Here is a 17,759-nt window from a genome sequence, read left to right on the forward strand (position 1 = left end):
AAGCATGCGCATACCCTCTTTTGCCATTTGCCAGTCTTTGTTTTTTCCTTCACTTTTAGAATGAAATGATGACAGACAGGATTGATTTTCGAATTGTTATCAGGTGGAGACCATGGCCACTAGCCAAATCACTGTCTTATTTAAGTTACTGTCTTATTTAAATGAAGCTATGGTAGTTTATTAGGTGGTTGTCTAGTAAATGAACACTAGAGGCCACCCTATAGCTATAAGGACTTAAAGTTTATACCAGTCATTTTATTTTCAGATTTTGTAGTAGGTAAATCTTGATCCACAAATAATTCTAACACTATTTGGAAACAGGGATTAGGGAAAGAACCAGATTGAAGAGGTGTCTTCTAATAATATGTATCAAACAGAATGTCATATGTTTGCCAAAAATATGACAAAAACGCCAGTGCACTGAGTCACACTGACCCAGAAAACAGTAAGACACATATGACGTGAACGATTCGACAGTCGTGCCACTTGAACGCAACCACACCTGCTGCATTCAAAGATAATTACGGCAGCCTTATGTTTTTCCCCCCACGCATTACAGCATCCTTCCGACAATAATCATATTACATACAAGAAAAAACGCTGCAATTATCGAACGGACCTTCCTGGTTGCACGAACAGATGGTTTTCTTCAATTTTGTCGCATTGGATTGAGTTAAAAGATACGAGAAGAGTTGTGATTGAGAACAGAACGGACCTCAGCTGCGGCTGCGATCCTCCCCATATACCGCAGTGCCAGTCAGTGTTGACAACCTAACCTAGTGAACACTAAACTGCTCTGACTGAAATGAGTTGACTGACGACAAATTTGCTGCCTTCCACCAGCTGTGAGTGAAACTTGTGACAGGACGAGTAGGTGGCGAGGAGCCAGGTACGTGCATGGCGACTGGCGCGCGGTGTGCTGCAGGGGGACAGCTATAGCCCCTCGAGTGAGCATCAGACAGTAGATGACCTTTATCTTATTCATTAGTTTTAATTCTGGAAAGCTGACCGTCAGCCAGGTAGGATGCCTTTTACGTTACTTGTGTCCCGTTGGTATACTATACGTATGTAGGCTATATAGAGTCAATGATGACCATGATGACACATGACAGTGCAGTGTGATATACCTATAGCCACACAGGGCACATATTATTCGAAATCAAAACTACTTTTGGTCAAGTGACTATTCATGCGAACGTCGCACATATCTGGCATCATTCCCCCAAAAATCGGTTGCTATTTAGAAATGTAATCTTGCAAGTTTCCTAAAATCATCGTTTTATTTTTATATGCAGTCCTTTTTTCTTAGAAATGCAGCATCATCGTCATGCCAATTATGCAACATTGGACCTTACAATGATTTCTAGATTGAATTGGTGATTAATTTAAATGCAGGCAGGGTGGAGAGAATAGCTGCTGAGGACCTGAGGTGTGCATTCTGCATTGCATTGATTCATTTAGATTACAGAGGTGGGCAATGTGCACAATTTGCATATCATATCATGCAAACATGGCTTGAAGATCTACACTGTAATATTGACTGAAAAGTTTGCCCACCGTGCTTGGATTATAGTTTTATGAATTAAGACATTTTGTTGTACAGAATAGCAGTGCAGCATATTCAGGTTTTTATTATTCAAGCTATCGAATACAAAAACAATGGTTGTGATCTCGCCAGCCTGGGAAAACTGTCAGCAAAGTGATCAATTGTGCCTGAAACGTTTGCCAGACAGTATCACTGCCATCCTAACAATAGTTGGGGCTACAGGAGACTGTAACATGTATATTGTGATGATGTTTTTTAGTGTAAGACACTGCGTTCGCAACAATACGTACAGTTGACTTGCCAGAGGGCCTTTGATTTACTTGAGTGTTATCCAGTTAAGGCTCATTCATAGTCTGGATTTTCGGTGGTGAGGTGACCACCGAAGATGTGTTTTGGCCGACTCACCAAGGCAGCACCATCATGTCCAAACCTAATCAGCCTACACAGACCTTTTAAGACAAACATTGACTATTGTTTATTTTCAAAATGTTTCAGTGCTCTCCATCCACACTGCAGTGAGCCTGAGAAGGCAGAGGGCAGACTGCAGGGCGCTGGGATTTAAGACCAGACTCCCTCCCCTGCACTGCCTAGACCATGGGCAACAACACAAGCAAGGACAGCCATAACTCTGCAGGTATCACACCACGAAATAGATCAAATAGTTGACTTTATTAATCTCTGAAATAAAAATGTAATTGATTAAAAAAAAAAAAAGAGTCCACAAGCAAGCAGATCAATGTCAGCAGGTCTGGCAAAGGCAGATGAATTGTAGCACCCAGTAGGAATTGCCTCCTGTATTATCACTTCTTTGCACATCAACAAGGTTCTCAAAGTGAAGATTCCAGAGACCTGCAGTGTTCCTTGAGAGGGCTTGAAATGGTGGGAACAGCAAGATCAAATTCACTCGTAAGGGTTATGGGTGTCCTTGAAATTAAAAAACACTTAATAAGTTGAGAACCACTGCTAGCTGCTTATACACACCCATCGTTCTTGATGAGTTTGTTCAGTCTGTTGGCGTTCTTGCTTTGATGACTTTGCATCAACACACCACAGCATAGAAGATGCTCGGAACAGCAGCCTGATGGGACATGTGGATCATCTATAAAGAGATTAAAAATGTTACTATTGCTATGCTTAGATGGCTGGCTGATGATATATATAATACTAGTATATCAGTATCACATAGAAAAAGTGTAGCTAGCTAAATCAAGCTAGTCCTGCTTGAATGCTGAGATTGTCTTTTCATGACAGAATAGGCTATTAGGTTTAGACTGACTGTCACTGTTATTCCTGGCTTCCACATGCTTTGTCCACTGCGATAGAACTGTTTGTTCCTGTACATTTAACTGTTTTTACAGTGACGTGGCAATGTAACCATAGCAACAACTCTTCACATTTAGCAACACCAACCATAATCATTGTAGAGGAATTTTAAGTTCTCACACATTTTCTATGTAGCAGTGGCCATCGGCCCATCTCAGACTGGCACAAATTGCTGCCCTGAGAAATGTAAAAATGTATCATACAATGCTAATGATAGATTCCAGAAATCAATGGCAATTAACCCCCATAAAGCCACATAATGGAAACATGATATGCAAGTCTGCATTGTTCATTGAACTAAGTGGTAACTGGTAACCTGCGTGACAACATGTTCTCACTCACCTATTCCCATGTATAGCTGTTTATCCACTTAGCCCTATATACTTTGTTGTACACAAATGGCAGAATTTAGTATGCAGGAAGTGCATTCAGGATGAGGCAAGGATGGCTGTGTGTGCACACTTCCACAGGTAGAGAAGACTGCATGGCACTGCGTGTGAAATGTCGGTGTGCATAATCCTCTGGCCCAACACAAGGGCTTGGAGGAAAAAACGTGAATAATCAATACAGGATAAAAATAGCACACCATCAGTATTGTGCAGAAGTTTTGGATCTCCCATTTTAGAACTGCTAATAACAGCTGATGTAAAACCAGGCCGCCGTGGAGGTGTGACCATTGCGATGACGAGGGCTGCTTTATTGTAGTCTGTGAAGTAGTGTAAGCTCTGTGAATCTGGCCACATGGGGGATCAGTGTGTGTGCGTGTATGCTCGCCAAGAAGTGGGCAGGAGAGGCTCTGTGCTGCATCAATCAGCCTGACATAATAATAGATAAAGTAGAGGACACTGTCTGCTTCGCTCTGCATTATAACAAGGCAGGGAAGGCCTTGCATTAGCCGCACCCAAGTGTTGCCATCCATTTTTGGAAGCTAAAGCTGAATCAGCATCCCTTTCTCATACATACGCCTTTGTCTTGGGTTTTTTTTATCTCTCATTCAGGATCCCCCTCTGATTTCTTCAGAACGCCTCCCACCACACCCTCGGAGGCACAGCTAGCTGCCATGGCCTTTTCCTCCTCTGCTTTCAATAAAAAAGTGGAGCAGAAAGGCACTGCAGGTGGAACCACCCCCTCCACTATCTTACCCGCCACCGATTGGACTCAGAGGCTGTCTGCTTCTACAGAGTGGGCAGTCATCAGCCAAGAGAAGACCGGGAATGGTGCAGTGTTGAGGCATGGAAAGGCAGCCGGGCACGGGAGCAGGGGCTCCCCTTCTGAGCAGCACTGGCAGGAGAAGGACAGTGGGCTGGGTCCTCAGATGGGAGCAGAGATGCCTGGGGAGGAGACGACCCTGGTGCTGCTCAGTCTAATGGAACACTATCGAGCCTCGCTAGGCCTCAGCCCTGGTCAGGATGCAGCCACAGGAGCAGTAGGTAGGAGAAGTACATAGGACCACACATGGAAATAAGTGCTCAGGAGGACCTTTTTGTGTTATCCATTAGCCCAAATGTGCGTGCTGTTTGCATTTCTGTCTAATAAAGTATTCAATCAAGTGTTATTTTAACTCTTGTTTTCTATACTCTGTGGTAATATGAACACTCTGAATTGTTGTGGTGTACATGGTAGTACAACGTAGAAATGTAACGAATGGGGCCACTGAAATGGAAACCCATTAAGGTTGCACAGTGTCCATGCCAAAACCGTAGGGATGTAACGATACATTTTAGCAGCATATGGTTGACGATACGATATTGGTATATATTGGCAGTCACTGTATCGTTACACCCCTACGAAAGCCACTCTGTGCTTATACTGGTCATTTGGTTTGACGTGGTGTCAGTGCTTCCTGTGGGTTCTTTTGCCTGTTTAACGTTGATATAGCACGTGTCTGTGTGCATGTACTCATGAAAGTGCTTATTGAGACAAATGTTATATCGGTCAATTATAATCAGACTACAGCAATTTGATGTATTCCTTTCGTCCCCAGTCTTGAACGCAAAAATGTTTGTCTTGTCTCTGTCCAGAGTTGCTCAGGCGCTTTCTTGTTGAGAGGGATGAGCTGCTCATTGAGAGAGATGAGCTGGGAGAGGAGGTGCGCTGCTTGAAGGACAAACTGAAGGTGAGAACTACGTTTTATTTACCACACTCACCCGAATGTGTGAAATGTGAATATCTCTCAAATCTAAATGATTAAAGGCATGATGTGCTGTGTCACAGACACCTAGTAATAAGTGTTCTACAGTAGCACTTATGTTCTTGAATAAGATGATAAACAAACCATGTAACGCCTTGAACCCTATATATTTCATTGACTGGGGTGCAACAGTACTACAGGTCTGTACGTGGCCCCCTCTTCCCCCCCCCCCCCCCCCCCCATCTACACGAAATCTCTTTGCTGAAAATAGCCGATCTACAGTCTCACAACATGTTGCATTAAGTTATGAGCTTTTTGCCGAATTTTCTATTACTAGTCCTTACCCGTTTGAAATACATGAACACCAAATGATGTACAGTGTGTGTGGGTAGGGGGTAGGCTACTCAATCTGAGGCTGATGGAGGGAGTTGTTAACGGATGAGCTTGGGAAGTTGGGATGGGCACAAAACTATTAGGGAGGTGGTCTGCGGACCCCCAAGTGGTCCGAACTATGAAGCATTCCATGGGGCTGGCTCATGTGGACACACACAGCAACCCATCAATGGACGTCATAATATAATTAATACAATGAATATTATAATAATATATTACAGCAAACAGATAAGTGCAAAATGATTAGTTTTTTGGCTAATGGTGGGCTATTTCTCATACAGGAGAGTCCTTACTGACATGGTCAGTGATGCTGGGCTTGAAGTTGGATTGGGTCCGTGTCGAGACTCGAGTGTGCAGTGTGAAGTGTGTGTGTGTGTGTGTGTGTGTGTGTGTGTGTGTGTGTGTGTGTGTGTGTGTGTGTGTGTGTGTGTGTGTGTGTGTGTGTGTGTGTGTGTGTGTGTGTGTGTGTGTGCGTGCACACACACACACACACACACAACCGACACCTGACTGCATTTTATATACAGTGTGAAAACCTGTGCACAGTTCAACCTGTTATGCAAGGACTCTATTTGAACTTGAGGGTAGGGCTACATAGTTTTCAGTGAGAAAACTATGTACAGAGTATAAATAACAAGAGTTAAAATAACATTTGATTGAATACTTGAATACAGAAATGCAAACCGCACGTACATTTGGGCTAAAAGGATAAAAAATATCTTATCAAGATGTGTTAAGTGTATATCTGTGGAGCCCATGTCCAGCCTACAGGCAAACATATGGCCAGACCGAGACCTTCTTGATCTTGGCACGACACAATCACATGTATTCCACATGTTTCATAAACACCCATTAAGCAGGGTTCAACTTTGGAACTATCGGTCGCTTACCGTTACTGACACATTCTACTAATCTACTTTATTATTGAGCACACCGCAAGAAATGTATTACCGATACATATTTGAAACAATAAGCTATTTAAAACAATTCCACTCAACGCCACTCAAAGGCGTTGAGTGGCATTTTAATGTTTTAAATATGTAATAGCCCTGTAAAGATATTAAAGTATACTTTAAATGTATCCTTGCTCAAGAGTGTGCTTGAAGCCTGTCTTCATTATAAACCGTTTTTAACTTCGAGTACCTCCCGAACTGGAGTCCTCACCCTGTGAATTCTCAGCAGCACTCGGCTGACCTTTGTTCTTTAAAGTAATTGAAAAAAATCACACCTGTGTGAAGTGAGTGGTGCAACTCCGTGTGGGGGTCCCCGGGAGTTCCAGACCCACAGGAACTCGCCCAGGGGGCCGGGCCGATTCCGGCGAGCCGCCCCACGTCAAACGGTTGTGAAATGACAATTACCGTGTGGGGTTCCCTCTACTGTACTGTACTGGCCTGTCCTGTACTGGCACACCCGAAATCATCATATTGCCGAATATGAAATGAAATTACCGATTTAAATTAGGATGAAATTACCGGTAGTCAAATATCTAAATACTGAATCAAGTAACTTAAAAGCTGTCTGGGGTGGTCACAAAAGCCTGAGTAGACGATAAAATGACCCTAGAACATGTTTTAAAGTGAAATTATCCCTTGAAGTAATCAGGTTAATACTTAATATCACACACACAGGATATGGCTTGTTATTTTTCATTTGTGGACTATTACTAGTCACTACAGTACTTTTGATAACTTCGGGTACTATGCTGCGGTTGTCTTAGGCTATGAATGAAGTTTAGTGTTTTTGCTTTTTGGCCGATGCAAAGTCCCTATTTGCTGGATATGTTTACAGAGGGCTGTAGCACATTATTGATTGTCATGGTATGCTCTTTGTGAGCTGAATGTTGAAACAGCTGTTACCCACCACTGTTTAGTACAACTCATTCTTTATCAACAATATAAATTGTATAATAATATAAAAGTCTGTTCACATTTGCTGGGGGGTGAGGAGATTCCATGCCACTGCTTTTGATATAGCCCTGGTCATTAATTTGTATTGTTGATGGGGATATGTTTTATCCCTGCTTCTAGTCAGACTGAATTAAATACTTACATTATGTTCGATAACAGGCAATCAACAATTGCATTAAAAAGAAGTACAGTATGTAAACCTGGCGTTCCTATTTTGGCCACACTCGGTCACAATTTGTGTGTTTTAAAACACAAAAACAAAGTAGCCCACTACAAGCTCATAACCTTTCACAATGTTTCGCATGTCAGTGGGTTGTGAGCTTATAGATGGGTGGTTAAGAAAATGTCTCGCTCCAAATTGAACAACCTGCTAATTCAATTGCCTGTTGGGATTTTAACCGCTGAGCTTCCCTGTCTTCTGAACTCCACACCCAGGCGGAGAGGGAGGAGTGGCACCAGTTCCAGTGTGACCTGCAGGTGGCAGTGGCTGTGGCCGACCGGATGCGCATGGAGGCCGAGCAGGCCCTGGCGGAGTTCCAACGCAGACACAGGGCCCTGGAGGACCAGCTGGCCCAGACACTCGGCACACAGCAGGACACAGACAGAGAGCTAGATGGCCTCAGATCCCAGCACAGGGACGCCTGCCACCAACTGGCTCTGGAGCGCAGCAAACTCAAGGCCTTGAGGGCTGCACACATGAAGACAGGCACAACAGGCTCTGATAAAGATGCTGAGAGAAAAGACTCGAGCAATGAGGTCCAAACGATGGAGGACAAGCGGGGAGGGGGGAGCCGGGGTGTGCCTAAAGAGGAAGATTCTGAGGATGAAACCATCGTTGCTCACACAGGGGGAGAGGCCAAAAGTAACGAAAAGCACAATGAGTTCAAAGAAAAGGAAAGCGCTCAGGAAGCGCACAGTAAAGATGGTGGACAGGATGCTAATGGTGCAAATCAAACCGATAAGATGCAGCTAACGGGCAAAGGTGTCGCAGAGACATACCTGCGCAGTCTGGCTGTCCTGGAGAGAAAGACGGAGAATGGTGGCAGTCTGAGAGACCGCAGGAAGATAGTGATGCTGTCTGAAAGATCCCGGTGAGTCTGTGCATCTCCAAGTGCGTTCTCCAACATGCGTAATATGTGTGCTTCGTGTTGTTTAGTTAATTAGTGTCAGCTCTCCACCACTGTCTCGTCATCTCACTCATAATAAAATAATGTCGCATTCACACCTAATACTTCGGTAGACTCTATGTGATTGGGCGGAGAAGTTGGGATTCTTGCATATTTAATTTGCTGCATTTACCTTCACACTGCGCTGTCATCCGCAGAAATTGGAAACGCAGCAGAGAACTTTATCAATGTGTTCAATTCATCAACTACACAGTGAAATCTATGGTGTTAAAATTATGCTTCTAATAATAGTTAGGACGTGTGTGTGTATGTGCGTGTGCGTAAGACGGGAGCACAAAATGATTAAATCATAGCGCCCAAGCGATTTATAGCAACGGAGCACTTTTACCAACGGACTGGAAGTTATACCGGATGTGGCTGGAGCAGCTAAATGTAGCCAAAACACTAACAGCGATCGACAACGGGACTTACGGGAGGCATGATTAAATATAACGCGACTAGCGACTTGACAGTGGGGGGGCATGACGTCCCACTGTTGCGCAACATCGAGGATTGCGCTCCTAGGCTGTGGAACGGTTTTCATATCAATAAACTTCGTCTTTTGGAAAAAGGGCGCTGGCCTAATAGGACGGTGAACTTCGTCCTGGGCGATTGGGGTGTTAATTAGATCCTCTTATAGATCATCATATAATCTATAAGATAATCATATAAAATGAGTATGCTACTATGCATATGCCATGTTAGCTATACAGTTTATAGATCATGCATGTGTAGATCGTGCATGTGTTTAATTTTGCAGTATTTATATTTAAACAAGATGAAGAAAGGCTCCAAAACTTGGATCCCCGCACACAGTGACAGCCCTCCATGTTTATGCACAGACTGACAGACAGAATACTCTGTACACTGCTGTGTTTTTTTTTCCTTAAGCAATTGATTAATGTGCTCCAATGTTGCACCACTCAGTTCACACGGGTGTGATTTAAAAAAAAAAAAACAGATTGAATTGCTGCCAAGTTAAATCTCTATACTGAAGAATAATGTGTATTTTATAGGGTGCCCCCACCTGGAGAATCTCTATTTTCAGCGACCACAAGAAAGACTTGAAAACCATCCAACTAGTTTGTTCTCTGTCCTTTAAGGAGCATGTCACGACTTTCACTTCCTTCTGGCTTCTTCAGTCAAAATGGTACCTCCCTAAGTTCAACATTGCCATTATGCAAGGTAAAACCATGATTAACATATGAACATTTTTAACATATTCATCATTAACATATGATATGAACATTTTCAGGCCAAATAACCAAGTTTTTGGTGAGCAACGACCAAGTATAAGTTTGGCTTTGTCTACTTTTTCAACCATTCCAGAAAGAAGAGCCGAACAAAGGGAGAAGTGACCACATTTTCCAAAGACAGGAGAGCTTTGCAAGCTTTAATTCTAGTGAGCTCTTACTTTGCCACTACACATCACTGTTTTTGGTGACTTAATCGTATTGCATCAAGCTCAATTGTTTGTTTCTTACTGCTGTTTGTGTCTAACAGAAAAGCAGGAACAGGACCCGAACTTTGACTTGAAGTAAGTTATGTTAAAGTTAAGAGATTTTTAAGCAACTTGTTAAAAAATTAGAGGACACAGCAGGAGTCTGCTTGGTGTTGTCTTATAGTGTATGTTGTCATCGAGGGTCTGACCAGGATTTAGAAAAATGTCAAGCCATGTTCTTAAATTCAAATATAGCTTATTGAAATTGCTCTCTGTGAATTTTGGAGGCTTCCGATGGTGTGAATGAGCCTGTAACCTAAATGATCTGTGTGAGAGGGACTCAAAGACTTTTCTCCACTCCTCCCCAGGCCTCAGGACGGGTTCAGTGTTCTGCTGCGGCGTCACGGTGGCTCCAGGAGAAACTCCCTACTGCGTTGGTGTCAAACTCGCACTCAGGGTTACAAGGTTAGCACAGGAGAATCTCACCATGAAGGAGGCAATGCTAATTGTATTACCCATATATTCATAGAGTTGTTAACCCTGAAACGCAAATTAAAATAGAAAGGTACAGTACACACAGTAGAGCACAAATCTCCACCAGAAGGCATGCCCCAATAATGTACTGTCTGGCGCAGAAATGTTAAACTGCATCTCTTTGTCTCTCAGACGAATTGTAAAACATAATCAAACATGATTAGTGTTTTTTGTTTTGTAGATATACGGCCTACACAGGTTTTCCACGAAGGCCATGTAAAGAAGGAAAGGACATTATGGTCACCTTCTTGGTGCAGCAATGCCTCCAACCCTTCCGCGTTCAGTTTGGGCCGACTCATTGATAGTGGACATGCGCTTGTGGTTTTGTAGGAAACAAAAGTTCTTTAAACCACACAATTTCATTTCATTATTTGATGTCGTGGTTTGTATTATTTGTGTGGCGATATTGAGATACAAACACCTTCTAAATACTGATCTTAGTTTTCTGAAAACTTCAAATATTTATATAGCGGCATCAAAACAATAATACTTTTTGCATACTGTACATACTGTACAGAACCCCAAGAGGGGTTCCTGTCCAGAACAGAAGGGTTACAACACCAAAAGGGGTTCCTGCCCAGAATGGGTTAAACGGCAGCTCTTCCAGTTGTTACACTGCTCTCTCACTCTCTCACTCACACACAAACGCACACTCATGATGTAGGCCAAACAAAATACATGGTTCTAAAATATCAGAAACACTTTGTACATCCACTATCAATGAGTCGGCTGGCGACCTGAAGTGCAGTGGCGGCCCACGGTGAACGCTGAAGGGTTGGATGCATATAGCCCATTCCTGCTGGCAGATTGGTCGCAAACGGATGCAAACTGGAGGGAAACGTTCAATGGAATTGACTGAAGTTAATGAGAGCCGACTGGACAAGCTTATGATTAAACTATATTTGTGAACGATTGCGAACATTGTAAAATAATCGGTTCAGGAAAATAAAGAAATGTTTGAGGTATCTAAAGAGCATGGAAAAGGTTTCTGACTGCAGTAACCAAGGGCTGTTATCGCAAGTCTGTCATACTGCCCATTCAGAAACATTTTCTGTGCTCTTTAATAAAATTATATAGTGTGCACTGTGCACACCAAAAAACTAGTGTGATTTTCATTTTCCTGAACGATAATCTGACCAAGGTTGCAATCATTAAAAAAATATTGGAACCAAATTCTGAATTAGAAATTTGTCGAATTACAATTTATGCCCTTGGCCTGCTGTGTACATTATAAATTACTAATTGACAGACAGACAGACGGGGACATATGAAAGCTATCCTGGTGACAAATTAAGTCATGCCTTGTAACCGAAATGTAATGCATTCTAGTGGTATTTCTTTATAAATTATATTTCAAATGTGTTTTTGTGACAGAACATTGATATCACCAACTTCAGCAGCAGCTGGGAGGATGGCCTGGCCTTCTGTGCTGTGTATCACACCTATTTGCCATCTCATATTCCATACGACAGTCTCAGCCCGGCAGACAAGGTACAAATATTGTTCAGATCAGATAAAATAAGACTTAATATATATCTTAAAAGCAGATTGTAAATCTGTTTTGCCATTTGGCATATTAGAAGCTCTGTCACCTAAGTACAGTAAGACACTGGACTAACCTGTTTTCTTTTGTCAGGAGGGAAACCTGGGTTTGGCTTTTCAGACTGGAGAGTGCATGGGAATCACAGCCATGTTGGTAGGTCATAAATAGCATTATTCACATGAAATACAAATATTCAAATCAAGTTGTACGGGCAGGAACATAATTATGATTGCCATGCACCTACACTGTCCTACAGTAACAACTAATGACAATACCACAATGGTGAAAAAGAACGGAATTATTCGGTGTGTAACTTTGATAAAGCCTACAGGTGTAGTGAAAGACAAAAGGAAAGAGTAGATATTTTGGAAGTTATAAATGCAAGTTCAGTTGGGGTGGAATTCTGGCCACAGTTGGAGAGTAGCTTAAGTTATTTTCAGCCTGTGACGTGATTCTTCTGTCATTGAGAAGACAGTTGTCCTGACTGAGTCATCATTTGCATAACAATGGGTTAAGAAAGTTCCAGAAATCAAGATTTTTTCAACCTGTTTAATATTACCATTTCAATGGTATGTATTTCGATGTCAAGGTGAGTTTGTCTTGTCCGTTTTGTTTCATCAGATCAGTGATGTCTGCGATGAGTTTTCTATGATGACATTTCACAAGATTTAAAAATCTTTATCAGTCGTAAACGGCTTTTATAGATACTAGTGCTTAAAATATGAATCTTTTAATGTTATTTTTTACAGACTGTGGAGGATATGCTGAAAGCTGGAGGTCCTGACTGGCAGAGGGTACTGGGTTATGTTGACAGTATCTTTCGGCACTTTGAGATGTAAGGTCTCTAAAACTGTCATCAAACTCTCAGATTTCCTTTTAGTCAGATTATATTACAAAAAACCTGGAATAAATTACCAAGATGTTTCTTCACAAATGTAGCACCCGCGAGGTGACCTTGGCAATTTATATTGTAGAGCAGTATTTCACAGTATTTGAGAAATGGAGTTATACTAATAGACACCTTTTAATTTACATGCACGCAGCAATATATTTTCAGTCAAATAATTGGTTTGTGGGGAAAAGTGGGTGTGGCAGTTCTTCTGTTAAGTTGAATTTAGATTGTGTTAACCTTTACAAACACATTTATGAAGACATTTCTTGGTAAGGATTTTATTCCAGGTTTGGCCATTTTTCTGATTATATTCCCTGACTGCAGTCACTTGCTGAGACGACAAAATGGAGTTTAACGTAGAGTTCAGTCAAGATTTGAGATGTCACTTAAGCCTAATGCGGTACTATTCGTTGCTCAACTGCAGGAATAAACATGTACTTAAGTGAAGCCCAGAAGATGCAGAGCTGAGAGCATTTGTACCTGGGAATACCTTTTATTTTGCTCTAAGCATGTCAACAAGTCATTAGATGATGATGCACAGGGGACAAATACGGTCTGGTTTTACAATATAGACCTGGACAACTCAATGACTATTCCATCCATGTGCACTGGCATGGGAGCTGGGAAAACACTGGAGAATGCAGACAGTCTGCAAGGACCTTTTAGTGTTTTTCTTTTTAAATATTTGTTTTGAACATGAGCACTTTGAACATCTTCAGTTGGGTTTTAAATGTATTAGATTTTTAGCATAATTAATAATAAAATGTTGACCTTCAGTTGCCGTTATTTCCTGAATCTTTCCAGCCATCTTACTTTTCTTGCCAAATGTAATGTCTGTATACATCCAAACTCAAGGCACAACAGAGGGAGTTAATATACATGAGCCGACATTTAGGTCAAACTGCCTTTGAGAATCTGTGTGTGTGTTCAATTTAAGATATACTAGGCTATATCAATAATAAAGTTCTTTCGGAAGTTGTTGCTCATTTACAGTAAAAATGAGTTCCATGGATGACATTTTCAAAGTACTTTATTACATATTGACAGGCAACGTTAAACAGCATACAAAATGGTATAAAAGATGAATAAAGAAAATGTTTTAAGGTTCAGTGACATGAGCACAATGGTAACGAATAAATACTGAAACATTAAAAAAGCAATTTACAGTAGTATACCTTTTGCCTGGTTGAACTGAATGGAAATCAGGATTGTGGTTGAGTTTTGAATAATGTATTTACTGCATCTGAATAGCCAGACATCCAAGCCTCAAACAACAAATCTTTATACAATTAGTAATTAATGATGGCTAGAGGGCAGTGCCAAAAGGTCAAAAGCACTAGATGAAAGTGATGTTCAGATTTGCCCATTGTCAAAGTCTTGCATCCATTCAGCAACACTAGTATTGGTACACATTTTACGATGCTGTTATGGCTCCTCCTATAGGTGGTGTGGAGAGCGGTGGCAAAAGGAGAGACTTTAGTTTGGCCGACATGGCTGCAATCTCAGGGTCCTGGGTCTCATACATTTTCACCAATCTGGCAAATTTCAAGACACCTGAAAAGGAAGCAAAACAGTACATTTTCAACATGGGACTTTGAATCTTCCCATTCCACATGCTTTTGATTATTTTTCTTCATGCTATATTGAAAGGTAACCATACAGTACTTGAAATGAATTACTTTACTTTTCTTAGGTTTAACTGAGCACTGAATTCTTGAAAAGATGACAATATATTCCACTTAAAACGTATTTACTTAAGTCCTATTCATACTCCAGTTTTAGGTGATAAGGTGACAACAGTAAAAACATGTGTTTGGGTGAGCGGTGAGTCGCTTACCACCACGGTGTGACGTCATGTTGTAGTTTTCGGTGGTCACCTTATCACCCAAAACTGGAGTATGAATAGTTGAACAGGTCAGATCTATACACTTGGTCCGTGCTTTTCCCCTCTACACCAAATCTGTGCTGACAATATCTGAAGCCAGTAATTTGGCTATTTTCTGCAAATGTTTCCCCAGAATAGCATGCAAGGGTTCAAGTGGTTAAATCAAGGACAAATCTAAATTGGATCCACCTCATTGTTTTCTAAACTGAAAACTGTTATTCAAGAAGCCCTAATGTCAGTACCAATTTTAGTATAGTGTAACTTGTGCCTCAATATTTCCCTTTCTACAAGTAAAATTAATAAACTAATTGAATAGCTGTGTTGTACCGTTACTGTAAATGCACACCCGTGGTCGTTTCTTTCTAAAGGTACGACATACTGTGCTCTCTCCTCGTTGGCTTTCATCATACCAGCATAATGTAAATGTTCAATTGCAAAAACATTATGGAGAACGTAAAAAAAAACAAGCATGGTTACATTATATATCACAACATTAAGTACGTTTTTGGATGACTGGTGACACAAAGTAGGGAAATGCATGAATTGAAATATATCGCACATGTAAGAAGTCTACAATTTCACACAAACATTGTCAGAGCATGATGTGTGAATGAATGAACAAAATCACTAGCAGTACTAGTGGAAAGGTTATCTCACTGGTTGGTCTTGGGGAAGATGTAGACAACTAGACATGTGTCTCTTCTGATACACGTATAGTCACCGGACACAGGTTCACCCTTTGTCAAGTCCCGCCCGTGGTTGTGCCCCTCTCACACCCATTGGTTGCCATTTTGTGGTTGGACAAAAAACCTTTCCCTCCATTCACTACCATAAAATAACGTGCTTTTCAGTTGCTTCGGATTTATATATTTTTTTATATTTATATTTATATATTTATTTTAAACTTGGTGTCAGTAAAAAGGAACATCACAGGTGCAGCATGGTGACTGGGCATATGTTTGTTTTTAGTTTTTTCCCAAAAATTATGTTTTAGCAAATTCAAGATAAACAAGGCGGAACCAGGGCGGAACAAAGCAGAAAGAGTGCTGTTTAGTCAGTCAGGGACCAATCAGAAGGCTGACAAATGGTGTCACTATCAGCGCAGGCACATCTTCGAGCACAGCCACGGACAGAGGAAGCTGACGCCCGACGTCATTCCGGCTTTTTAGACAGCTGGTGGATGGAAAAGAAGCTCCACCTCCGCGGCTGACTGACGCGGAGTAGAGCGTTTCCGGGAATCTGTCCGTCGCGTCAGTCAGCCGCGGAGGTGGAGCTTCTTTTCCATCCACCAGCTGTCTAAAAAGCCAGAATGACGTCGGTCGTCAGCTTCCTCTGTCCTCGGCTGTGCGCTAAGGTGTGCCTGCACTGAGAGAGGGCACATAACGTGTGCAGGTAAACACTGTCCTTCTCAGTTCTGCTCCACACTGAACAGGCACACCGTTTGTTGTAGTGCCCAGCCAAGCTGAATGCACCGTGCAGGAGTCAAATCTCTGGATGCCCCTGAAAGGGGTTCTTGTCCAGTCCATACACATTATACAGTATATGGTACAATGTAATGATAATGTCAAGCACCCATATAACTTATAGTTGTTTGACCTGACGAAGAGCCTTGGCTTGAAAGTTGAAATGTCAATAAATTACACTGCAGCATACGAGTGTGCTGGTTTTTATACTTTCTCCCCATATAAATTGTAAGTAAAGTCCTGAGACAGGCTGTGGGGTATGCAGAAGGGAGTTCCAACCGCGACTCTAGCCTATGGCAGGCCAGTCTAGTGTATCTCAGAAGCAGGACAGGTATCATGAGAGAAGGAGGCACTGGAGCAGCTCAGACAATTTAGGCCCTTACTTTATTAACAGGGTGCAGGTAAAAAGCGACAACGTTTCGATGTTTCAGTTACATCTTTGTCGTGTCATAGCCAAGGGGTGTGGGGTGTTGACTCACCCTCTCCTTCATTGTTGAAGCCATAGGCCTTGATGACCTCCTGTTGAATCAGAGTGGCCACAGGGAGCACAAGCTGCAGCATCTTGCCCATGTCGTTACAGGCACTCTCTCGCGCCTCCTCCATCCGTGCCACGTTCTCTGGGACAGAGAATGCCTGGATGACCTCACTAAGCACCACTGCAACACAAACATCGACAATTCCTCAGCTTCAAAATTATGATAAAGAGAAAAATACATTTTACTTTTCTTTTTCTGTTTTATGCTCTGAAATTGTGCCTTTTGTGATGTCTTTTTTTCATTGCTTAATTTTGAAAATTAATTAAAAATAATATTTGAACACAATTGTATATTTAAAAAAAAACAATAACTGTGTACAATGATTAGGGTTTCATTTATAATTATATATAATTACAGTAGTAGCAAAGGTGTTATGTAGTATTATTTTTAGCACCATCACAGCAGACACATGAATTGTTTTTCATTTGTCTGATTAAAACACAAATCCTTGTGTTGGCAATGGTGTTGGAAAATAGAAACAAACCAAGCACTTCATTCTGACCTCTTGCCTGCTCAACAGTAAGGGTGGGCTGTTGTGCTGGGGCTGAGGCCATGTCTGTGGGAAAAGAATGACACATGATTGTGTTTTAAGGTATAAACAGTAAACACAGTCTTACTGTAGCCGCAATTTGCAATCTAGGTTTGTTGTTGGATAATTGACAATCCCTTTGGGAACATCACAACACCACCATGATTGACGGCTAGATTGACGATATGATTGACGGCTAGTACAACAGATTCACAAACGTTTTTATTTAATTTTTTTACGGTTAGCCTTTAAGCTAAAATATATGAACTACATTTTCTTCCATACATGCAGTTATCAGGGTCAGCTGAGCTTCCTCTATCGAGCTAAGCAACCTATATGAGGTTATGTGCTGTCAAATGAGCTGTTTAGATACGGTAAACCCGTTAATCATGAAATGTGTTACATTATATTTTATAAGTAATGAAGTAGACAACTCACCACAACGAGATGAAAACGACCTAGCCCAGGAA

General features: G+C 41.6%; 2 protein-coding genes across 2 annotated transcripts; one reads left to right on the forward strand and one right to left on the reverse strand.

The window, feature by feature from the left end:
- The first annotated feature begins 514 nt into the window (after nucleotides 1-514).
- On the forward strand, nucleotides 515-13,821 carry LOC310876920 (uncharacterized protein). The gene is made up of 12 exons (XM_083790569.1): nucleotides 515-1,019; nucleotides 2,042-2,180; nucleotides 3,868-4,299; nucleotides 4,891-4,985; nucleotides 7,736-8,391; nucleotides 9,570-9,651; nucleotides 9,796-9,868; nucleotides 9,970-10,003; nucleotides 10,276-10,372; nucleotides 11,816-11,932; nucleotides 12,078-12,137; nucleotides 12,734-13,821. Exons 2-12 carry the CDS (start codon nucleotides 2,141-2,143, stop codon nucleotides 12,821-12,823), a joined length of 1,776 nt encoding a protein of 591 aa, XP_083646695.1. The 5' UTR covers nucleotides 515-1,019; nucleotides 2,042-2,140; the 3' UTR covers nucleotides 12,824-13,821.
- A 67-nt stretch (nucleotides 13,822-13,888) lies between these two features.
- On the reverse strand, nucleotides 13,889-17,758 carry grcc10 (gene rich cluster, C10 gene). Its single transcript, XM_083790894.1, has 4 exons — nucleotides 17,728-17,758; nucleotides 17,263-17,316; nucleotides 16,704-16,880; nucleotides 13,889-14,430 (listed from the first exon to the last, which is right to left on the reverse strand). Exons 2-4 carry the CDS (start codon nucleotides 17,312-17,314, stop codon nucleotides 14,291-14,293), a joined length of 369 nt encoding a protein of 122 aa, XP_083647020.1. The 5' UTR covers nucleotides 17,315-17,316; nucleotides 17,728-17,758; the 3' UTR covers nucleotides 13,889-14,290.
- Nucleotide 17,759: the final 1 nt, after the last annotated feature.

Source organism: Protomyctophum parallelum, assembly GCF_964188405.1.
Source record: "Protomyctophum parallelum genome assembly, chromosome: 19".
Taxonomy (NCBI): Eukaryota; Metazoa; Chordata; class Actinopteri; order Myctophiformes; family Myctophidae; genus Protomyctophum; species Protomyctophum parallelum.